This window comes from Fringilla coelebs (genome assembly GCF_963513975.1).
Source record: "Fringilla coelebs genome assembly, chromosome: 3".
Taxonomy (NCBI): Eukaryota; Metazoa; Chordata; class Aves; order Passeriformes; family Fringillidae; genus Fringilla; species Fringilla coelebs.
The window spans coordinates 32,059,901-32,085,975 of record NC_140030.1 but is presented as its reverse complement, the minus strand read 5'-3'; the positions used below and the strand labels follow the sequence as shown (position 1 = coordinate 32,085,975).

The 26,075-nt window shown below is 35.3% G+C and overlaps 1 protein-coding gene across 3 annotated transcripts in view; it reads right to left on the bottom strand.

Moving 5' to 3' along the window:
* Positions 1 to 26,075, bottom strand: part of SENP6 (SUMO specific peptidase 6) — a 73,151-nt gene that overhangs the window by 32,691 nt on the left and 14,385 nt on the right. For 2 of the 3 annotated variants that reach the window (XM_084201633.1, XM_084201635.1), the window contains exons 2-6: positions 21,952 to 22,045; positions 15,581 to 15,644; positions 14,970 to 15,112; positions 8,922 to 9,023; positions 3,592 to 3,612 (exon numbers count right to left, since the gene is read on the bottom strand). In XM_084201633.1, coding sequence (XP_084057759.1) covers positions 3,592 to 3,612; positions 8,922 to 9,023; positions 14,970 to 15,112; positions 15,581 to 15,644; positions 21,952 to 22,045 — 424 coding nt within the window. The remainder of the gene's footprint in view (positions 1 to 3,591; positions 3,613 to 8,921; positions 9,024 to 14,969; positions 15,113 to 15,580; positions 15,645 to 21,951; positions 22,046 to 26,075) is intronic. The other variant, XM_084201634.1, reaches the window with a different exon arrangement.

Below are 26,075 nucleotides of genomic sequence, written 5' to 3'. Positions count from 1 at the left end.
TTTAATCAAAATTGGAAACTCAGTATTAATATTTATTCATAAATTCAATGCATTACTTTTTTAGGTAATTTTTCTTAAAAATTCAAACATGTGGGATTACTCTAAGGCAGAATTAGTGGAAATAAAAGGCAGAACTCAAACTGGTCAATATGAGAAGCTGTACTATCAAAATCAATGCTCATGACATAAAAAGTAATAAAAGAGCTGTAAAATCATTTTAGATTTGAAAAATATAAACACTGCAGTAAGGGTGTGCAAGCTGTTGTGTCGCGTGTCATAACTATCTTTCACTAGCATTTCACAACATTAAGTCTTGTTTTGAACATAATTTCTTCTAGAAAAATTATTTTCCATAAGATGTCTAAAATATTTAAAACTTAAATGATATTTAAGAGAAAGAATATTGAAACTATCTGTCATTTAACTGAAAGCAAACAATAAAGTAAATCATATGGCAGATTTAGAATACTAAAATTTCTTTTAAAATGTAGTTCACAATTCAAGGTCTCTGGACATTTCTAACTTACAATTTTTCTTCTAAGAACCATACATTTGTATTACATTTTTAATGTGCAAAACATAGTTATCTTATTAAGATGATAAATTCATTATTTATCATATAAGGCTAAATAATTCTTTTACAATAAATCAGAGTACACTAGCATTATCAACCCCCACCTGACCTTTATGTTAGCAGCGTAGACTCAGATTTATAGCTATTAAACAGCCAAACACTTGCAAGAACACAGAAGCAGAAGCAAAAAAAAAGTGTATCTTTCCTCTCCCACAATATAGAACTAATACACTCACAGTGAACCATTAACACCCAAACCCAAGTCACAAAAAATCAGCTCCAAGACAACTGAGCCTTCTCAACACACTTTAGTGTGGTTAGCAATTCAAGGTTGGGATTGAAGTTGCTTTGAATTAGAAAGAAAAGTGAACGCAACCTTAAAGACTATTTAATTTGAGATTTCAGCTAAAGAAATTTTTAAAAATTATGCTTTCTTGGAGACAGTGACAGCCTTCCACAAGAGGGGAATAACTTTAGGTACCTTCTACTACTAAGAGAAAGGAAGAGCAAACCACCATGAAGTTTTTTACAGACTAGAAAATAAAGTTGCCCTTCTGAGCACAGTGTTTGTTTGTTGCTGCCTGAACAGCTGCAGATCCATTAATACCTTCTCCAGTAAAATACTTAGTACACTGAGCCATTTATTTGAGTGTGAGTGCAGAAACAGAAGGGGAAATTGGTTGTTTTTTAAATCAAACATTATATCTACCTTTAAAAGGGCTATCTGGAAAAGAAAAAAAAAATCTTAGGACAGATTTAAGAACATACAGCACTTCTAAATAAATGCTTTCTTGCTGTTAAACCCTCACCAAAACTAAGTCTTCCATTTAAATGGGAATAATTGAGGGACGAAACAGATGAGCTGATCACGATGCAAGATTACCTATATACTGTGTCTAACAGTTAAAAAAAACCAATGATCAGAGGTGAAGCAATTTTAGGCATCTTTTTTATGTCCTAGATTATAAGAACTTTTAATACCTTAAAGTACAAGGGAAGTAGACAAGTATTTAATGAAAAGCAATCTCAGGAAGTAGTAAAGCATCAAACAGCAAAACACTGACTACAGGAGCAAGAAAGATCAAGCTTTTTCTGCAACACACCCGACTGAAATACTCAGGCAGTCTGGACTGTGCAGCATCATGAACTTTTGACATATTTTAACTGCTAGATGCCACAATATTCTTGAGTAAGGATGTTTTGCCCAGACAGAATGGTGTCACTGATTTCATATTTTAAGCAAACATTCATTATTACTGCTATGTTCTATTGCTGATGGAATTGGACCTTAGTGTCTTCACACCGGCCTGGTAGACAGACCTTTATGAAACTGTCCAGACAAAGTGACATTTTCACTTAAAATTTCTTCTCTAGGAAAACAAAAACCAGAAACATGGTGGGGAGGATGAAGGGAAGGGGCAAGTCCACAATTTCTGTCTATGCCAGAAAGCAAATAAACATGAAGAAACATCTGGATCTGGGAATTTGGGAGGGAGTGCTACCTACGATTTGGTACAAGCCACATCAAAAAGGCTGCACCAGCTCCTAATTTTGGTGCAGGGCTTACATAAGAGCTGAGTTTAATGCACAGCCTGGCTCTTTGAGAGGCTGCCTTATTCAGCTATGCCTCTACTTCTGTATGCATTATTTAGAGATGTATCACTGCAGGCAGATTGTTGATTTCTACACCACTACACAAAAGGAGAGGAAAGCACAATAAGATTGAAGCACAAAGCTGCTGAGGTGAGATTTACCTTCAGCAAGTGTTAGAGGAAGAGCAGAGTACAAAGCCAAAGGCTGAAAAGAGAAGCAGCAGCACAGGGAATAGGGTTTTCAGAACACAGGTCAGCAACCCCATCTGGCCCAGAAAGTCAGGAGGTGCTGCTGTACTTATCATGACAGTAATGATTAAAGCTAAATTTAGCAGCTCCTGCCTACATCATCTTCCCCTGCTAGGACAACAACAAAAAGCAGGCAAAGAAAAAGGAACATATCCTGTAGTACTGGATGAAGAAGCAGCAGGTGTCCCCAGGAGAAAATTAAGATCACACCAGCATGGAACTCAAATCTTTTCTTCTATGCCATGCAGTGACACTAACTGGCTGATAAGTATCTGTTTGATAGTTCTTTCAAGAAGTAACAAAAGGCAGTAAAACAGAAAGGCTTGATTTTCTGCATTTGAAATAAATATAGAAAATTCTGAATTCAGAAAGAACTGTGCTATTTATATCACTATCAGTTAAACATTAATATATTTTTTAACAATTCAACCTGGTATCAAGCTCATACTGCCAAAAGCCACCTACACAGATAGGATATTTACAAAAACTCAATGACTTCACTACTATCAAGAAAACATTTCCACTAACATATAAATTTAAGCTATATATGAAGAAAAATAAATGTATGGTATTTCATACAAAATATTAACAGCAGTAACCCAGATACAAAACAAGAGAGAAATGAGCCCAAAATTAGTCCATTGTGTCAGGTTTTGCTATACATTTTCTGTTAACTGCTTTAATATATGCACTTCATGAACAAAATATACACAGTAATGCAATAAAAACCTTTAATGCAATTCAAACCAAGCTGAGATGATGGAGTGAGAGCTGTTAAAAAACCCACTAAGAGCTTCAGAATCATTTTACTAAGATGCTTCAGAACCATTCTATTCCACAAAGTTCGCTGCTCTACAAAAAGAATTAGCACTGAATTTTTAAAATCCAGAGAAAGTTTATGCAATTTTGCACTGGATACATAAATAAATTTCCAGTGGAGAATTACCCAAAATGCACAGTAACACAGCATTTCTTAGAGATGGATGTAAAGGTTCTTTTTCAATAAAAGCGAGTAAGTGAATCATAAAAACAGAACAAAAAACAATCAACCCCTATCACAAATGAGTAGATATGATTGACTGGATTGAATATTCTTTAACTAGCATTAATATAGCACTCAATCAGTAATTTTCTTAATGCTTATTGCCATGCTCATTTGATCAACAGTAAGCTTACCTTTCCTTTCGGTCCAGATTGCTTAAAATATGAAAAAAGAAAAAAACACATAAGATGTAAAGCCCCACATGTGTTGCACATCACTAAATGCAAAAGTTATTAAATATAAATTGTAACTGTTTCATTGTCTTTCGCTCGCTAGTCTAATTTTCAAACAAGCATTACAATTTTTTCCCCACATTTTTCTCAAAGTAATTAGAAATGCACAAACACTACTTCAGAGACAGCAACAGTCAGTGGTCTAAATACTACATTGACTCTTTTTCCATGAGTAGAATTTGATTAACTCTGAACTTAACCTGGTCATCTCAATTCACTTACAATGCAGAAGCCATTAAGATAGAATTCTAATACACTAATTATAATCATGCCTCATTTCCAATCACAAAACCATTAAGGCTGGAAAAGACTTCTAAGACACAGGTCAACCACTAAAAACAATCCCTAATTGCCATGCAAAAGAGAAAAAAATTATGTAAGAACGCGTTTCCAATTGATAAAAAATATTTAAGTGTTTAAATTGAGAAACAAATTTCAGCAACAGTCCTTAAATATTTAAGAAACCACATGGAAAGGCTAGAGAAGGATAAATGGAAACCTTCTTCTGAGGTTTAGGCCAAAAAAAAAATATCCCACAAGAACCTAGGAACTAGAGCCACTAGTTTACAAGCATCTCCTTTAACATGAGTTAACACATAAATGAATGTAGCTGATGCTCACAATTCTGGTCCTTTGTACACCAAGACTGACATAAAAATAAATCTAACTAAGCTTAGCACACAGACAATTTGAAAATAGCATCTACATATCTTCTGTCTTTTCAAAATTTGCAATATGGAATGCTGTAAGCTTTTAATCTATGTGACTGTTCCTCCCAAACATCAAAAACATAAAAAACCTCTGACATACATGCATTACATTAACTGAAACAGAACAAATTCAAATTGTTTCCTGTTTTACTTCAGCCAAACTAAACAGAGTAATGATATTACACAGTAATAAAAACTCATCCTCCTTTCCTTTTCACAAACAGTACACTCACAAGAATAGAGCAAACTAATTCTCTTGTTACTCAGAAAACAGCAGGAGTGGAAGCAAAGCAGGTAAGAATGTAGTCCTGATAATCCTACAGAGTGCAGTATGAAAGTACATTCCATCTCCATAGTGCTCTGGGAAGAGAGTAAAAGGACTTCAAAACTGAATGTGACTGTGGCAACTTAAAACTGGGGTGGTAGGTAACGAGCCAGTGCTGCGTGAAGGTGGAGAATTGCTCCTAGCTGGAGCTAGCCTTTACTAACAATACACACTGCTTTTGTGGAGATCACACCCCAGTTTATCAATCCAGCCAGATCCAAACCATGTCTGGATGGAGCCATATCCTGTATCTTTGCATCCTCTGCACAGTTAGTATGTAGCCTGGATTAACTGTTTACAGGTGCTTCAAAGAGCCACTCTGTAAGGAGCACAAACCTAATGCTAAGGAAACTTAACAGCAGGAAAAAAATTTCCCGAATGCCTGATAATATGCACTGTCATTACATCAGATGCCTTGTTTGTTTGTTTTAAAACTCCTCACCAATATAATGCATTTAAAGGAATTCTCATTTTTATACCTCAGGAAGATTAAGAGATGAGAATTCTGGATTGATCACTGTCCCTAGCAACTGCTTCATGCAGCTCATGCATAAGATTTGTTAAACATGCAGTACATACATGCTATTTCAATGCCAAGTCTGGAAGAACAGTCAGTCAATAGCATAAGACAGAACTATGTTTGCCTCATTTGTTTAAATGAAGCAAAATAGTGTGAACCAAATACAACACTATAGCAAAGCTATATCTGAAAATCTGTTGTACCAGACATTAACAAATTTTAATTTAATCCCCACATTCCACTAGAAAAAACCATGAATATTTATCATAATATTATTTTGAAATACCAAATTTTATTGTTCTAGAAACTTGCATTTTACATATAAGTGCAACAGATACTCAGACCTTAAATTAACATGCATGTGCAAAAAAATTGCAGGAGATAAGAAATGCAGTACAAATCATACACAAATTCAACTTGATAGAGATTATGAGTTCATAATCAGCTTGCTCCATGTGACACCACCCCCACCCAAAGAACCCAGTGTAAATCATAGAATCTGTTACGTCAGTGACAGAGACTAAAATTGCTCAACTCATTTAATAATATTTTTATTTTTGGTTATCCTTTCAAGAAACTATCATTGGTTTATGTACAATATATTAGATAGAATTATTTTCCCTATGTTGTTTCTCTTCACACCATAAAACAATCTACAAATGCAAAAAATTAACAGAACACAATTTTGAGTTACCTTCAAATTAGCACAAGAAAACAAAACCCAAAAATTTAGAGCTCAATTTCCATGCTATCAGCATGATATATACCGAGAATTTTATTCTTAGTTTGCAACTCACATTTTCTGCAAATAGTCCTTTTTGAGGAATCATCACCAAAATTTACTTTTAAACTCAACTATTGTCTAATGTCAGTAAAGACTAGCCAAAAAAGGATATCAAAAAATTCCTACGCAAGTGAAAATACATGACCAAAATATATTACCCAGTTTATATGGTCTGGAATTTTATATTATTTTCCATTTTAAATAGTCCTATTTCAGTTGACTTTTTTCTGACTACTGCCTTCTCACTCAGAAACCTATGCTGCCCCACTGTTGCAAACATAGGTTGAACACATAGCCCTGAAAAAAAAATTCTGTCAGGGAGCCACATTTTATTAATTTTCAATCCTCTAACTCAGAAACAGATTTATAAACTTTTAGAAAGCAGTCACATGAGTCAGAAGCTACTGGAATTAAACATCATTGCAAAGTTCCTATGTAAAGCTCACTCTCAGTCAATTAGATCATGCTGATTGTGATATCCTCCAGTAACAAAGCACTGCTGGGACTGTTATGACTGTTTTCTGCCTTTAAAACTCCAAAAATATTCCTAGCATAAGAGTTAATTGTCTGTTGCTAATGTAAATGAACTACAATAACAATCCTAAGAGAAAACATATTTAGAACACTCAAGATGACTACTATCCAATTACTTCAGCTTGCCTATGTTACGCATTAGTTTTCTTTCTGTGTGTCACACATGCCAAGTCACTACCTTTTTTTCTGCACATTACATTGTAGGCTTATAAAGAAGTAAATCTCACAGGAAGAAAGGCAAGCAGGCAAATCTAACATCCACTGAAGATTAAGAATCTCTGGAGCAGGTTGAAGAAACCTATGGCACTGAACTTGCTAAGATGAAGCCATTATGACTGGCTGTTTGAAGAACCATTTCACAACAAAGATTAATCAAGTGCACAAGAATTATCAAGTCAACAATCAGAGCAGTCTTGCATGATTTTGCTTACTTCAAATCATTTTCATTAGCACTGCAAATCAAAATTTTATCCTTCAGAAATAAAAAAAAAACCCCACAAACAAACAACTCCTCCCCCAAAAATAAACAAAAGCAAGCACAAACACACACAAACAAAACCCACCAGAAACGAATGAGCATGAATGCTTAGAGATGGCCTACATTTTCCTCAATGGGACACTGAACAAAAATATTCTAAAAAGGCCTTCATGCAAGCAAAAGCACAGCTGATTCAGCCTAAACCACAGTGATAACATCAACCCCATCTTTCAGCTTAACTCATGGTAAAAACTGCCAATCCTTTTTAGTCATCAGCCTCATCCTGGTGTCAAGAAATGTAAAGAATTGAAAAGAGATACCTACTACTGCATCTACTATTACTAAGGGTAAGGAAATGTCCACCCTATATACCACATATATATATATATATACACACACACACATCTATATAGCATTTACAGACTACAGTACTGTTGGAAACAGGAAGAGGCAACAGCCTAAGTCCTCAAGGACAGGATATGACAGCAACTGCCCTGTGAGGAAAGGCTGCAAGAGTTGGGGTTGTTAGCCTGGAGAAATGAAGGCTCCAGGGAGACCTTATTGTGGCCTTCAGTACTTGAAGGGGGCCTAAAAGATACATGGGGAAAAACAGCTTAGCAGGGCCTGTTGCAACAGGACAAGGGGAAATGGTTTAAAACTAAAAGAGGGTAGATCCAAACTAGACAGAAGAAAGAAGTGGTTTACAATGAGGTGGTGAAACACTGAAACAGGCTGACTGGAGAAGCGTTAGTTGCCCCACTGCTGCAAACATTCAGGTCAGGTGGGATGGGGCTCTGAGCAACCTGATCTAGTTGAAGATATCCCTGCTTATGGCAGGGGGATTGGACTAGATAGCCTTTAAAGTCCCTTTCACCCCAAACTGTTCTATGAGTCTATTATTTTGTGACTGAAAAATTCCTTTTTCAGTCTGTTTATTCAATTCCAGATTACTCTAATACAAGTTTGGATCACACCACTCATTCACATTAGAATATGGGCTTTCTTTTTCTGAAGTCAGCAAACCAAACTGAGGGAAGTAGGATGGAAAAAAAAAAAAAAGATAATGCCTGTATATGATCCCATCATCCTAAAAATCTATACTTAAAAACAGAGAAAAAATAAGGTAGCAGAAAAAGGAAGCTACAAAATGCAGTCAGGATAAAGCACTCATGAAGGATGGAGGAAATCCACAGAATTCATAAACAAAAAGAGCTCTGAATGGATAAATTTTGAAAGAAAATTCCTTAAGCCAGTTCTGATCTCATATGTTGGTGAAACACATTAAGTGTACAAAACACCTAGAATCAACCCTACAATCTACAGAAGTCTGACAGGGTTTTAAGTTTCAAATCAATGAGGTTCAATTCAGCATAGTTCAGTAAGATTCCCTGGTTTCCAGTCATCCTTTCTAAAAATAATTTACATAGATGCAAAACCTTGCTTCTGATAGATGTTGCAATTTATGTTTTACACTATATATACAGATCATATGCAATCTATGATTTAATGTTTACATGGATCTTACACAAGCTGAAGTTGCTGTGACTTAGTAGTTGTTGATCATGTTGTCAGTTATGTGAATTTCTACTGCAAACTATATTTGTCTATTTCAAAGTATTTTCTTATTTATATTTATATTAGCAGGCACTCTCCTACTACCTGCAGATGTTCTTTAAAATTACTAAATTCTAGTATTATATGACAGTAATTTCTAAATGGTTTTATGAAACTTTAGTAATTAAGGTCAAAGCTCATAATCAAGAACACACCCATGTGATTTTCTTCAAACACTTCATAGCATAAGGAAAATCATTACATACAAAACCAGGGAGAATTTTTACAATTGAAGCACCTGCAGAAACAAATGTAATTAGTCTTACCTTTGGGCTGCTGTTTTTACTACGGTTGTTTGTGCGTGTGCGTGGTGAAAACGTCTGCCATGTACCACAGTTACAGGACCAGATATATTCTGAGTATTTTCACTGCAAACATATAGAAAATGTTTAAGAAAAGACTCTGGTGTGTTTGTACAGTCTTAAGTAAAACATGTGGTGTCCTAATTTTACAAGACTAGCCACACAAAACCAAGTATTAAAGTATTTCTGAACCAATATTACATATTGTTAGGATCATTTTACAGGATCATATAAACATTCAGCCTTTTAATCAAATGAGTATATAAGAATATACACAATTTTTTTTTCCTAGGAAAAAAGGTAAAGATTTTTTTTACTCAAACTTGTACTGCAAAAAGACACTGCCTTTTTAATGACTTGTAACCATTTATAACTAATTTTATACTTTCATCTCTCATTTTATTAAGGCATAATATTAACTTCTTTAATATGACTTAAGGAGCAAAATGTGAACAGACTGAATTCAGGAACGTCCCTCATAAAAAACAGAAGATGGCAAATTTATGGATGCAAGATGACCTGTAACTGAAAAAAAATCAACACATTTTGAAAAGAAAAAACTAAGGATCCTCAGGTACTCCTATCTCAACAGGACTCTTATTCACCAATGTATCTTAGCATTTCTTGGGTTTCTTCATTTGCTACTTTTTAACTTTTAGCTCATTATTACATAAAACCAGTAATTATGGAGAGAAGATTTCTTACCATTACTCTTTCTAGTAAAGCTGACATTAAGATCCAGTAGATCAATAATACAGCACTCCTTCAGAGATCCTTAAACCTAAAGTAATATTCTGCACACTGCTGTGACAGGACACACAATACCATGCTTGAAATGTTCAAAAATCACACAACTTTTAATAGACAGCATGTTGATGACACAAACTGCTTCAAACTATGGAAATAGTGTGTTTAAAGTGTGCTTTTCAAATTGCTTGGAAATATTAATTGCACTAGAGAAAATTATGTGAAAAATCATTCTTACTAATAGTATTTCTCAGAAATATTATCTTGCCATTTGTCCTTTTATGAACAATGAAAAGAAACCCAAAATACCACAATTCAAAAAAAGCTGGCAACCAATTCCTAATCCCTCCTTTACACTCCCCCCAAAAGAAGAAAACAAGTAAACTATTACTGTGCTTTTTAATTTTCAGTTTAGCTACCCTTTTGGTAGCCTTACATAAGTCGAGACGAGAAGCTTTCAGAGCATTTCTGACCACCCCTAACATAACCACAAACAGAACAAGACTTATCAAACCCGAAGGGTTAAATCCTCCTTCCTAAAATATGAAATTTAAAAACATCATAAACCATTTGAGTTAACAATCCAACATCCTCAAAACTAATCAAAACACCCTCAAAGTAAACACACTCATCTCACATGCTTTTAAGTCAAGGCTATGCAACTCCAGCTGGTCAGTCATCATCCAGATCAATAATCTACAGTAAACGTTCTAATTTGCCACCTCAGAAATAAAAAACTGACAGCTACTTGCCCTAAATACTTTAGAATGTCTCAAATCCTCTTTGGCTTCCCATTTCATGTCTTTGAAAAGATACTAGGGAAAAAAACCCAGAAGCAGAGTGCAGGAATATTGCAAATCAATGACAACTCCGACAATGGCGAGGGAGAGAGAGAATGATGCATCTGGCCCTATCATCAGAAGGCTAATGAATTACTTTATTATACTATACTATGTACATTTCATCTAAACTGCATCTGCCATGCACTCACTCTTGCTCACAACTGCACCCATCTCTGATTCTCTCATGACTGTCCCGTGACAGTCCGACAGACACACACATACTTCTTGGCCCTGACAGGCCAAGGGAACAAAACATCCTCACTTTGGGTAAACAATCTCCATATTGCATTCTACTTTAGCACAACACAGGCACAGCAAGCGAGATAAGAATTGTGATTTCCTTCTTCTCTGCTTGTCTCACAGCTGCTCTCTGTTCAGAGGGCATGTGAATACCACACAGGAATGCCCTCTCAAATACTTAAGACCTAAGGACTCCAAACAAGCAAGCAAGCAAGCATATTTATCTCCTGTTTTACCACTGTTTGTTGGATCTGGCCTTTGCCAAACTATCATGATTGTGAAACTCTGTCGTGTGCCCCCACAGCAGAAAAAAACCTGTTAAGCAGCACTTTTGCTTTTTGTCTCACTCACGTAGTGAAAACTCCAGTAGGTGCTGGAATAGAGTATCACAGACTGCTCAGGGATCAGATTTGAGTCAGAACAGACTGTTCTAGATGGCACACTTAAATGGTTCATATGGTGTCAGACATGTTTCCAACTAGGACAGCTCTAAAACACAATCTGCTCTAAAATCTTGTGCTCTGAATGGAACATACCCAACACAGAAGAAACACCAGGAAATACAATCAAAGTCTTAGCAAGTTGCAAAACAGGCACATCAGAACTGCAATCTGAGTTTGCAAGTTTCAGCACAATTTCTTGAAAATTAGTATAACACACTAAAAGCAGGGTGATGTAAGGGCTAGGAAGTTCCTTGAAAGAACAAATGTTCTAAAAAGAACTTAAGAGTATTTTAACAATAAATGTATCATTAATGTTAGCTCAGAAACCACAGAATGATTTGAAGCCTAGGCTCTGACAAAAACAAGGTTTTACTATCACGTGCTATCAGCTGATACCTAGGAAATTCTTACCACATATTCAAGAGACAAAAAAAAATAAAAATCTTGCACTGGGCAAATGGATGGAACTAGAAGTGAAGGAGGAACAACATTTCAAAAACTCACAACTACATGAATTCTGCTGTTCATCAAATAATGTTTTAAACAAAACATTATGGAAAAAAAACCAAAAGGGCCTTAATACAAGTTATTGAAAGCTAGCAAAAACAAAGCTATTTAAAGTATGTCCTCATGACTAAAAAAATACAACCAAAACTAATTGAGTTAATAGTTTGATACTGGATTTGCTCAGCCAGGTAACAGATCATGACCTTTGCTCGGTTTAAATTTCTCTGACAAGTACAGCAAATATTTCTTCTCACTGTCCTTGCATATACCTTCTTCCTAACACTTATTCTCTGAATTTTAGGGACTATTCTACCAGAATAATACTTGTTTGAGTCAAGCCCCACTGATCTGAAATTTTTAGTCCTTATTCTGCAGATCAGATGGAAAAAGACTTCAACATTGTGATAAAAATCACAACAAACAGATAAAGAATATCAAGTATCTGATCTTCTTGTATTTAATCTAGCAGCTTATCTGCATGATCAACTTTCAGAATCTTCTCTAGCTAAAGAGTCTAAATAATGAAAGAGTAACTATTGAGTACCTTCCATTCTGCATATCAAAGTGAACAAACCAGCAATCATCACTAAAGTGACTAGAGCCCAAACCTTTACTGATACACGTTATGAAAGGTACAACAAATATCCCAATGTCATTAAATCGAGACAATCACTTGGAGCATAACCACAAAATGCAGTGACCAAAATGTGAGAAGTCACAATGGCCTTTGCATATCCATTATTCATAACAAAGTCCTTCGTTAATGACAGTTTACTAAGAAAAGGGTGAACACTTATACTTTTCATTTAAATTCAGTATGCATCTCAGCACTAGACAAAAGATGGCTGCCCATTTACATGCAACAGATTTTACTTTTTTAGCGAATTTTACAAATCCTACTGGTTCTTAGGTTTATACTGTATTATTTGTCAACAGAAGGCAGTTCCAATCCAGGCAACAGAATGTCTGAACTACATGCACAGACCATCTAAAAAAACCTCAGTAACTATTTACCTTAAAACAAAAAGTTAAAAAACCATACATGTACAATATGTATGAACATACATGTAGAGTCAAGTATGACTGCTTTAACAAAAAAAATTACACAGTAAGGTTGGATTTCGCTACAAATTCCACAGCCAGGCAAAGGAAAATTCTAGCTACCAGTGAATTAGAGGAATCTTATTTTAAATGTGTACTCAAAACAGAGAACAAGTATAATGTAGATGCACAGGTTTCTTCAATAATAAAACAGAGCAAAGGAGCCCTGACACACATAATGGTAAAAGCAACAATTACAAATCTATGTTCAAAAACAGAATACTAAAGAATGGAAATGACCAGGATGATTCTACAGGAACTGGTGAATTTGATGATGTGCAAGGCAGAAATCTGGATATCATCCTACAAATCTCTTGTGCATACAAAAAAAAAAAATCTAAAGACAAAACATTATTTGCACAGATAAATCAAGGACAATGAAGTACCATGCTAATTTGTGTAAACATAAAAATAACCTATAACAAAAATCCCTTTTCATTAATAAATACATTTTATTTTTAAGAAAACTTTAAGTTCCACATAACAGTCCAGTAGTTTATCTTGAGAAGGAAACAGCAGGAAAGAATATATATCACATAGAGCTTAGAAGATTTATTTTTTCAAGTGTCTATGGTAAGATGGTCCCATGAACTAATAGTGCTTACAGCATCCAAGAGCCATGCTTACAGCATACAAAGAGTCCTGACTGTAGAGAGGGGCCAGAGCTTGGGGGTACATTGTGGGCACGGCTACACTGTTATTCTGCCCCTCTGAAATCAAGGCTGGGGGTTGTGTCAGGGAGAAGAATAAGGACCATATCCCCAGAAGTGTGTGATTTTTGTCTCACTCTCCTCATCAGGGCTGAGTTGCTGGGATCAGGCCTGCAGATTCCATCTTCTGCTGCTGCCACTTGCCACCTTCCCACTCTTGTGACATGCGACCCCAAGCTGTGGTTCTGAAAAGCAGCAGGGCTGTATGGAACTAGGCCCAGCAGAGTGGTTCAAAACAGCAGCAGAAGTGAGCCTGACCTGAGCCTGAACCCAAGCCTGGTGCAGCGGAGCAGCAGTGCAGCACAGCATAGATGATCTAACTTTCATGGTTTTGTCTCTCACTTTTTTCCATTGTCTCAGCCTCAGGGATGAGGAGAGCCTGCTGTGAGGAGTGCCCACCATATTGTCTTTCTCCCATCGGCCACATGGAACTAAGTGCATAAAGCACCTTCCTTTATTTTTGTATGCTTTTGTTATCAATATTGCTGCCGTCACTGTGCATTTCTTACTCCACTGCTGTTTGCTTTCAGTAAATGGTTATCTCAACCCATAGTCTCTGTCTCTGTCTCTCTCTTACTGGAGGGGGCAAGAAGGGAAGCGGCTTATTTGGAGTTTAGTTTCCAGATGATGATAAACCATACAAAAGAAGACAAGGACATCCCTCATGTAGCTACACATCCATTGGATATTTGATGACCAGCCCATCTATAGCTGGGTATCTTACAAACTATTCCTTCCTGCAAAGGTTACCAATTTTTAAAGTGAGTGCACTTTAGCAATATGAAACACTCCCTGAGAAAGTTAGGTGAATATATCACTTTTTATTATATACTAAATAAAGAAAGCAGTCTCTTACAAGCTAGGGACAATAGTAACAAGCAAGTACAACAGTGAACGCTTAAAAACTGTTCCTGTCTGCTCTAAATGCAAGTGGCAGTCTCAAGCTATACTATGCAAGTATGGCTATTTGCTGAATCCTTTAAAAAAACTCTGTGAATCCAAAATCAAACTATATCTTGCAGTAAGAAAATGAGAAAACACATCCTGAGTCAACCTTGGCAATTCCGCATCACAGAAAGAAGTGAATGTGGATGGGGATGTAAAAGCTATTTTCCTACCTGATATCACAGAATAGAGAGAACAATAAAACATGCAGGCAACATGGGTGATGTACTAACAAATGTGCCACTGAACACTCTAAATCCATTTTAACAGTTTTCTGGTACTTTACTAATGTGGTATTAAATATTTTGTAAGAGAAAAAACCCTAACAATCTAGGTTTCCCTCTTTACTCAGAAATACAGTACAGTACAGCTTCTTAAAATGTACAGCACATAATGTAAATGGACTAGAAGTTCTGTTTATCATGTACTGATTTGTATCAATGATCAAAGCAAGCACACATAAATTAGATGTATTACCTCAGTTTCTTGCTATTTCCCATCATGTTGAGGCCGATTGCATTCCCTTTTAAAAGTCTGAAACCTCCAGCTTTGCCTCGCCTTGCATATGCTTTTATGGCATCGCTGCTGCCGCCGATAGTTCCAGGTCGACAACGGATTGACTGTCACAGCAGAATTCACATATATTAAAATAATTGCATAATTGTGTAGAAGTTGGGAGAAAATTAATGCAAAATATGAATATAAATATTACTATGGCTTCATTTTCAAATATTACTATGGCTTCATGCTTTTATACCAAATTTCATGGAAGATATACACTGTCTACACCTTTACTACAACATCTTACTAAACAAAATACAATATATATTTTATATTTAGTACAGTATTTATGATAATTGTCTAAACTTAAAATTAGCTACTCTTGCTCATATTTTTCAGAATACTATAGAGATCAAGAGGGGAACAAAAACTTTAAGGGTAGACACATAAACAGTTTGAACATATGTTCCTAAAACACAACAGAAACTTTCATTTCTTTACACTAGACACATGGCTATGCAACACTGTTTAATAACCTAAAAAACTTTAAAGATAGATTTTCACCATGAGATAAACTAATTATTTACCTTTTTTTCTTCATTGGGACTGAAAGACCCATCACTGTCATCTAAACTGAGCAGATTTGCCTCGCTAGGTGTGGGAGAGAAAAGTACATACACTGTAATCCAACCGAGCACACAAACATTTTAAATGCAAAAGGCTTTTTTATCCCCTTCCCTCTACATTTAAATGCATCATATACACATGGTATAAATATGCATAAAACCAGAACATGAAATGAGCAACAGAGTGATCAGATGCATAATGTGAACCTGAACTTAAAAGTGTGCATTAAATTATTTTGTAACAAGCAAAACTAAAAAGATTGATTCAAAACAGACAATGCTACTGAACCTTCAATATGGCTATGGCTACAACAATATTAGTGACGCTACAAAAGATTCTGTACTCTCTGCATAAATTGAGTCCAAAACTTCATTAACTGATAAAACATGATCTTACTTTGCTAATGCCTATCAATGTTCAAGTATGCAGTTTAAAACTGCAGACTTCATAGTGCTTTAGGAGAAGAATTTAATGTAACTACATTTTACCCAACAGCAATTACAACCAAAGCATGTGTTCCTAAAGAGAACATATTCAGTTTGGTTCTACTGCTTACTAAAATGTGGATTTTAAGCACTTTCAATATCTGTAATCCCCAACCATTAGAATGAGCAAAAAGACAAAAAAAAACCCAAAAAACAAAACAACAAAAAAAACCCCTCAAAAAACAAAACCAAAAAAAAACCCACTCCATCACTCCATGACACTCTAAAACCATTCTTTTCAGTAACAGACAGTTATCCTCAAGTAATCTAGTATTTAAATTTAAACCCCAACCACACACTTCATACTGACAGCAGCTAGATTAGTCTAACATATTCTTGCTTCCAAGAGCAACCTGCAGACAATCCCATCCCATCAATCCTGATAAAGTTACTCCTATGTTTGCGACAAAAAAATTACAACTTTAGCCAACTTGTAATTGTGTGGTTTGAAAAGTTTTAATCAAGATCACTCAGGCAGAAATTCCTTAAAATCAAAGCATCTATGCCAGGTGTTAAAAGGGAAGAACTACACAAGAGAAAAAAAACTTTTCTTAGCTGTGTCAGCTTGACATGCTGGCTTGCAATACATACAGTGACTTCAGCTCTTCATACATAAATTAACTAATTACTCAGTGTCCCATCCCTCAAGTTCCTAACAACTTTTTCCATGCACAATACTTCCCTTCATGTTACAACTTATTCTTCCATCAAATGCAATACAAATATCTCTAGAGCAAATAAAAATAAAATAAAAATGTTGGGTGAGATCTACAGGCTCTGAAACTTCAGGAGAAAAGACTGCGCATATAGTTGATTTTGAAAAGGGAAGAATGATGTAAATGTGAACATACAGCCAGTGGCACTGTTGTACTTTCCTTTCACTTACAGAGCACCACGATTCTAGATGCTCAATGCTAAAACAAACAGTGTAGTAGATTCATCACTAATTTCAAACAAAGGCAAAAGAATACAGTTGTACTTCTGTACAAACTATCCATGGATATTAAAATTTTTACATCCTGCAACATTTTTTTAAAATTCTCTTTCAGAACAAATCATCCTTTCAAGAGAGGCTCATGGAGCCTTCTCAAACATTCATCAGTAGACAAGAGAGTTTAACCATTTCAGAAATTTTCCACATCCTAAAAAATAAACAAAACCCTGCAGCATAGACATGAGCAGCAACCTAGAGTATCTGCAGCTCTGGCATTTGCCGACAGTGCTGCCCTAGTCACATCATTTCACCTCCAAATGCTTTTGTTCTTTAGCTTCAGTTCATACAAAAATGATGGCTATTTTCAAAACACCTTTGTACTGTGTCAATACTTTTAGGATTTCAACTTGCTTCAATACTGCGACCATTTTAACCAAGGGCAATTGAGAGGGGAGGTAAGAGAAGGTAAACACATTGCAAATGACCAAAACACTGAGCCAAGGCTCAAATCAAAATGAACAAGAGTAACTCTTACCATGCAACATGACTAGAGCAGTATTAGCAAATTGGAAGTTTTAAATGAACCAATACTTTTAGTTCTTAAGGAATGTGCAGCATATGCATCAGAACCAGAAAGGTTGTTTTTCCAGAGAGCAGAACACATAGCAACCAAGCAATGTCTATTTGCTCATGTATCACATGCTTCCTGCTGCTTGCTTCAATGATGCAATTTATACAGGCAGGAAATAACCAAAAGCAACCCAAAACAAACACTGTACCACTCGCCCGACATACCAGTCAGTAATATTTTTAACATCCCTGAAATGAAACCTCAGTTGTCTTGCTGGGAGATGTCTCCACACTGTCACTTTTTACCATGTGTTTCCTGGTTCTTTTCACATTGGAACATAATTTCTAACTTTTCAATATGTTCCTTACAATTTTATAACAAATGAGGGGGAAAAATTGAAGTAATTTACCTACAGAGTTCTTAAGGGAAGTTCATAATTACACATTCATATTTAGGCACTGAACAAGAAAACAAAAATTTCTGTTTACTTACCTCTAATCACTTGCTATTTGTTTGATATTTTAAAACATTAAGAACTATGCAATAGTTAGCTAGACAGCTGAGATTAACAGGCTATGTTTTCATTATTATCGACAAGCAACCCAAACTTTAAACCTCTGCTGACCATTGAGGTTATTGACTCTAACAAGCTGCGAGCACATTTCTATCAACTGATCCAGTCACATTTCAAACATAATTGGAATTTCTTTCTGAAAACTATTACATATAAATCCAGTAGGCTGACGTATTGCCCTCACAGCACACTGCGAGGGCGCTTTGTTTTAAATTACATAGTGGTAGGCAGCACACTAAAAAAGCTGCACTATCAGAGGCACAAGAGAAGTAGCAGTTATTATTAACTCATTTATAGTGCCATTCCATTAAAATAAGCTGTAATTTAAAAAGTTTTCATCAATTTAAAGGCTACAGTGCCCTACTAACAGGCTCAAAAAAGAAGTATAAAACATCTATATAACTATGGGAGGGTTTTTGGACAAAGTAATACAAATTTTATAAGCAGTGGAAAAAAGCTCAATGTAAACATATAACACATTGCAATGCCCAATGTAAATATATAACATAGTACAATGCTATTCCATTTGTCAACACGTGGAAAACAGAGGTTTATTCTTCTAAATGGAAGGGGCAAAAAATAAAGCTTTTTGAAAGAAAACTGTAGTTAACTAAAGAAACTGTTGTGCAAATTTATTAAGCCCATTTATTTGTATTCCTTGTTTTTGAAAAGGCTACTGTTATCTCAGTGGAAGGCAGAAGTCTAGACTATAAAGAAAACAGTATGACAGCCAAAAGAAATCTGGGCCCATACATTTACAAAACCACTGTGGAGCATACTGATATAGTTTAAAAACATTTACACAGATATTAAAAAGGCAGTAAATATAAATTATCCAAGACTCTTCAAGAGAATCATCTGGAATACCAGAATCATCATATAACATGTTAATTTCATGAATCACACAAATATATTACTCTGGCCAGGTTTGCTTAAGTCTACCATCCTTTCATGTCTTCCACTACACAAGATCAGCTTCATTTCCACCATTTATTCTGTGGTGGACTACACAGGTTTCAGTGTGCTCAGCTGATCAACTGGTCTTCTCTTTTGTGGTTCTCCATAAAGGTAGATCTCCTATGGGATCTCCAATTATAAAGCAAGGAAAGTCTCAAGCCACTTGCTACCATCCTGAGTAGATCAAATCTTTTAGAACATCAAAAATGTTACTTTTACTCTTTCAAATGGATGGAGTTATTATCTGCAGGTGTTTACTTTGGGATAAGACACTTGTTGATTACCATTCTCAATTTCTATAACTCTTGTTCCATACTGAGTATCAACGCTGGCATCAGTTTAAATTTATATAGCGTTGGGGGATCATTATTTTTCCAAACCTTCTTCAGTTTACAAATATTCTTTAGTCTTTTTGTGTTCATTATTTGATATCTTAACCATTATGACTCATCTCACCTACGTCTGAAGTAAGTTAAACGACACTCTTCTTTTAAAATAATCTACCTGTTCTAAAAATTGCTGTGGTAGGAGGTCATTAACCACACACTTTGTGTTCATCTCGCTGAAGAAAAGATCATCCAAGCAGGCATCCAGTGCTGACCAACATCATTAGCACAGATCTCATGGGGTAATACAAGAATACAGCCACTCCTTTAAGTGCTGAGATGTTATTCTTAGGCTAGTTCAAAACAAACCTATTGTGTGTCTGCCATTAAAAACTCTGATAAAGTCAGGCACTGTAACCCCAGTGCGTCCACAACAAGCACGAGATGCATCCAGCTGTTTGCTTCAGATTCACAGCTCTCTCCACAAAGAAACCATGTAAGAGTCAAACACTGTAGTTAGTATCAGCACACCATAGCAAATACCTACTTACTGCACAAAATATTCAAAATACTGGGAGGGACACAAAGCTTTATTCTGGAACAATTACATGAATTCAAGCTGGTAACCTTTGAAATGTTCTACTAAGGGTATAAGGAAATTTAGAAATAAAAAAAGAAGGAAAATTCACTGTTATCTGTTTTCTAAAGATTCCCCTCTGTCAATGTTTTGCTGTATGAAATAAAAAAGCATCAAAAAAGCAAAAACCACAAATTATTTCAAAATGCTAAAAGCTCGCTATGTCTTTAAGATAAACAAACCCAGGTGTTACCAAAAGTAAATACGTGGGCAGCTTAAAACACGTGGCAGTTTGGAAGGAATAAGAAATTTCATCAAATGGTATCAGAGAATGGGTAAGTAAAGAAGACAAGATCTCCGGTTTAAATCAATTTTCAACTACTCTTCTATTTATACTTCAGAATAAGATTCTGCATAATTCACAGATATAAAAGCAAATCTAAGTAGGCAATAAAAATTCAATTCTAGCTATGGGAAAACTGCTTATTGTAGAGAATATTTGAAAGAAATGAAAAATCACCCAGACACACAATCTTAAAATCAGATACAATTACATAAAGATTATGTTTCATAATAATTTTTCTAACTTTTATTTTTAGCATCATTACTCTATACATTTTTCATTCTATGTTCTTAAATCAACATCAGCTACAGACTGATGGAAAACCACAGTAAATTACTAGTAGAAAAAAAAAGCTGCTATGTTTTCAAATGTGACTTATTTCTGAAGGCAAGTAAAATGGAAATAGTAACTGTATGGTATGTACTGCCCTTAGAACATATTTGTGTACACTACAAATGGATGTAAAGTTGCTAGGGAACAACACGACCTTAATTTTATAAAACTAAAATGCCCTTAGTTCGTGAACCCTTCAAAAAGTGCTTTTAACGTCCAATAGTTCTGTTTTGACAAGAGCTCTTAATGCTTACCTCACACTTTAATGAACTCCTGCATTCATTTTTTAATTACTAGAACTTCACATTTCTTAATGTTTTATTAAGATTACAGCACAGCCTCTGTGGTTATGCCTATTTTCCTACCTCCCTTCTAATCCATAGTGTTTGGCAGAATATTAGATTATACAAATTCATATATGAATTATTTTTGTACTTAGTCACAGGATTCAGCGACTTCTTACTACAGAACCACAGAATACCTTTTAAATTTGCAGATTCTACTCTCCAAATATCTAAGAACAACAAATAAATCGACATGAATTCTTTGTGCATGACACTTGTTCTTTTAACAATTCATTAGTCATTTTGGAAATAAATACATTCATACTGAGAAAACATATTAGTAACAATAAAATGTCACAAGGACAAAGTATGCATTCAAACGATACACACAGGATTAAAGTTTTAGCCAAAATCCAAACATACCAAGTAAAGGATTAAGTTATAAGGAAAAAAAAAACAGCCTTAACTCCATTCAGTGAAATAAACACAGAGGAAGAAAACCCTAGAATCTTTAAGCTCTTAACTTGATGAAGGCCTAAAGCTACTGCAATACTTGAACCATAACTGTCAAGTTCTGAGTAGCATCATCATTAAAGGAAGGAAAAGCTGAAGCTGCTTGGATACCCTATCAACTTCATTATTCTGCATGTTCACGTATTGCTTGTCTGTGTTTCTTAGACTTACACAGAAGCTCCAAAGACAACTGCAACTCTTGTGAAATCTACCGTCCCCTGTGTTGTAAGCCCCATCTTCCCAATAAAGCTTACATTATAATGAATTCCTATTTGGCAATACTATTTAAAAAATAACTTATTTGAAATATTTGTCTTAATCACTGAAAGTTTAAAATATTATATATTGTTTCTTATTCATAAATTACAAAAAATAAGTATTTAATTATAAATAGACATTTATACTTTCAATAGCCTAGATAAAAGCATCCTTACTCTTTCTCTGCATCTCCTTCACTTTCTTCTGCATGATCAAAGCTCCAATTACTTTTAAAACCTCCATCTCTCTTGGATTGTGATCTATCCAAAGCTGAAATGAGAACAAGTTAAGATAAGTCTTGATTTCAAGCTGAGTTATTAATTAACACAAACTAGAGGAGTAAACCAGATGCATGTATTTTCCCCCAGTATTTATTTTATTGACATCAGTGTTTAACTATCATTTGATCAGTAAGTCCATCAATGCAGTGGTGATTATTATTTCCCTAAATAAATAAAAGTATCTGTCAACATCTTATTAGCAGTAAGTTAGCAAGCTATTAAAAATCATGACCTGAGGTCGTGTCGTAACTATTTTCAACTGTTTTACTGATACCCATAAATTTAAGGGTAGTTTCTCTGATATGAACTGTATGCCACACACAGAAAGGGTCCTAAAATATATTATTTACATGAAAAATAACCAAATGTATACTAAATTTTTCCATATAAAAGCAACAGTTCTGAACTGTCTGAACAATTTCAACCTAATATGCCGGATTTTTAATTCAACATCTGATGCTGACCCGAATTAACTGCAAATTAAAATTTCAGGGTTAGCATCAACTAAGTAAAAACTTTCTGTCATACTACATAAAATTTCAGATCTCTCTACTACAATATCCACCCTTATGGAGATTTTCATATAATATCATGGCATAGCGTATTCTTAACTGAAGGTGTTCCAGAGCATGGAGACAGCACTCATTAAAGCAAGGCTGTTTCCTCTGGGCCCTAAATACTGCAATTAAGAGCTGTCTCACACAAATTCTGTGTGAGACAAACTATACAGCTGCTTTGATTACGGTTTAAGTGTGTTTTTTCTTACTATATTTGTCTTTACATTGTTGAAAATGCATTTAGAAATAATTAATGATACTGATATACTCTGATAGAAAAGACTAAGAAAATCACAACCAACAACATATGTCTAGGATAAAGTGTAAACAATGCACACAGAAATGTTTATTGCATATTCAACTACTGCTTCCAACTACTCACACCTACTGCAGGCTTCCTGAGCCATGGGTGAATAAGTGAAACACATATTTTTGTGTTTAACAGCTTTTCCTACCTTTTTCTTCTCCTGGCTTCTGTTTTAATCAAGACTGCTACACAGAATCAACATCTTGAAGCAAAAAGTACCTCAGCTTAATTACAGAGGTATCTCCTTTTGTTGACTCTGATTCAATCTGGCACCTTTTGCTCTTAGTACTCTACTTCTCCAGTCCATGTACTCGGGAAGAGAGTAATAAGTAACCCTTCCCTATTCCCTCATGATTGCATAGATAGATTCCTGTTGTGTTCTTCCATGGTCTTCCTTTCCCAGGCAGAACAAGAAAAAAATGTAGTCAGCTTGATTTTTCCTCACATGAAAGCTGTTTCAAGCCTTTAAATCCCTCTTGATGATTCTCTTTGAACCTCTTCTAGTCTACTGTACCCTGTTGAGATGAGGATACACATACTACGAGGAATACTCAAAATGCATACATCTCATGAATTTCTACAGATGCAGAATGTTGTTTCTGTTTTGTTCTTTGCTCCTTTCCTAGAAAATCTTTACAGTGGATTTGCTGTTTTCACTGCTAAGGAGAACTGCATTGATCTTTAGGTACCAGATAATTCCACCTTTTACTCATGATTGGTTAAGAAGCACTTCAGAGCCAATTTGTTACTTACAAAAATGCCCCTTTTCAGTGCCTTAGATTACTTGACATTAACCTACCCAGAATTTCACATACAATTTCAACTCACATAACTCAAAACCTGAGCATCTACAACCTTTTTAAAATATGTAGACGTTATACTAACCCAAGTATAGTTTAAAAACATCTACTAACTTGGTCACCTGGCTATCATACCCTTTTCCTTACAACTGTCCACCAATGTTGGAGATCCTTGTGCAATTCAACTGGTTACTCCTATTAACAAAACAAACTTTTTTTTGCCCTCTTTTTCCAACTCTCCTCAATTGTTTCTTATAAAATTTTCCATTTTATTCAGAGGTAATTCAGCCTCTCCCAAAGCCTTTGATAAATGACTTTACAGAGGGAACAGTGAAATCAATTCTGGTCTCCATTATAATTTCCATGAAATTATGAAGCTCACTGATGCAGAGTTCCTCAAATACTGCCACTGCCTTTTTAAAATGCTGGTATCACACTAGCTACCCTCCTTACCTGTAGCAGAAATATGATGCTAACCACAAGCAACACACTGCAGTCATTAGCTCCTTTATCCCCCAGTTCCTCTTACAACACTTGGATGAATGCCATTTGATCATGCTGCCTTGTTCACAGTTTGCTCAATGTACTGCAATTCCTTCCACTGATGCTTCATTTTGAGTCGTACACTCTGTCACATTCCTTATTAAGAAACATTCTGGCATGAAGAGCTTTCTAAGTGTTGCGAAAGTGAGTGCAAGCAATTCCATTATTCAGCTATGACCTTATATACTCCAAAGCCACCTTTTTGAATTGGGTTGTCTACTGATCCTCCAGACACTCCTCAAACTTTCCAGCTGAGTTTGAAGAAATACTTTACAATAGTTTTTATGTCTTTTGGGACCTACTAATCAATTTTTCCCCACTTCATTACAATTACAGGTTAAATCCACCAGCTTTTTTATTATTCTCTATTTTCATTACTTGGATAAAAGATCTGATTCAAGAGCTATGAAGCTTTATTTCAGATACTATATCTTACTCTGCTGTTTAGCCAGGCATTAAGCATTTGGGGAGCCTTTTGAAATTTACTTAAACAAGCAGCATGCATGCTTGTAAGCCTCCTTTATCTTTATATCTCTCCCAAGCTGGCTACAAGTATTTTACACTCCAGCTGCATATTTTCTTTCTTTTTCAAAAAGTTTCTTAGTATTTTCTTTAATTCTTCTTTTAATTAAGCATTTTTGTATTGGACAGTTTATCCACTGAATTTACTGATCAGTGCAGCCATCCATGGAAAATGTCTCAGTATCCTAGTTCTGCTCATTCAAGTCTGGATCAATTTTCACTCTCTAGCAGTCTTGGTCCTAACAAAAATGTAAATCTAGAAGTATACCATTATGTTAGCCAGAGTGTTCACCTGAGTTACTTGATCTGAACAGCCACTTGGTATCTGATTCCATACAGGATTTTTATTTTTTTTAAAGGGATAACAATGTTACTAAGGCTAAGCTGCGGACTATTTTGTACTAAGACTTAAATTTGGAACTCCAATGATGCAATTTTCACTATGTGCACTGTTCAAGGCCTTTTTAATCAACTAGGCACAGTCATACCCAGAGGTGAAAATATTCAAAAAAGCAGAGCTAACCCTAAGATATTATGTCAAATAAAATAAAAATGTCAAAAGAAGGTAATCCCTCTACCTCTGCCTAAGACAGGCAGCATGCTGGAGGCAGATTTCACTCTCATTTTTCCTCGCACTACTAACTCCCTTTGGCGCTGTTACACCAAGGGAGGCTATCAGTTCTGAGCCCAAGAAAGTACATGGAATTTAACTAGAGAAGTTACACAGGTGTAGCTGACACATTTCACTGCTTTTTTAAACAACAGTTACATGCAATTTCTAACAAGCCAATTAAAAAAATTCCTGAAAAAATAGTGTGTTTCATTAAGACATTTATGTCATTATTAACCACATCCTGAAGCCACACTGTTAAAAATCCCCATACAGTCTTTTTGGGTAAAACCCAATTATCATACTTTGGATTAGAAAGCAAAATATGCCTGTAGGAAAATGTCAGCAAGCAGACCAACACCTTTAAATTACTGCGTGTGGACACTGTTCTGTAAACTCCTTCAGCAGGAGTTACTGTCATTCAACAGCTCAAGCAATTCCTAAATAGAAGGAAAAAACCTCATAGTGAATATCCATGAAATAAGAGCAAAATTTTGCAGTTGCAAAAAAAAAAAAATAAAGAATCAGTTAAAATTCTGCCTAAAGCAACTAAATGAGAAGTGACATACACAGTATTTAGTAAAATGTTAGTGTCCAGCAAAAGACATCACCTTGGAAGATGTGTTTTCCTCATGTCTCATCCCTCGTGCCTCTAAGGCAAATAATTCCACACCAATCTA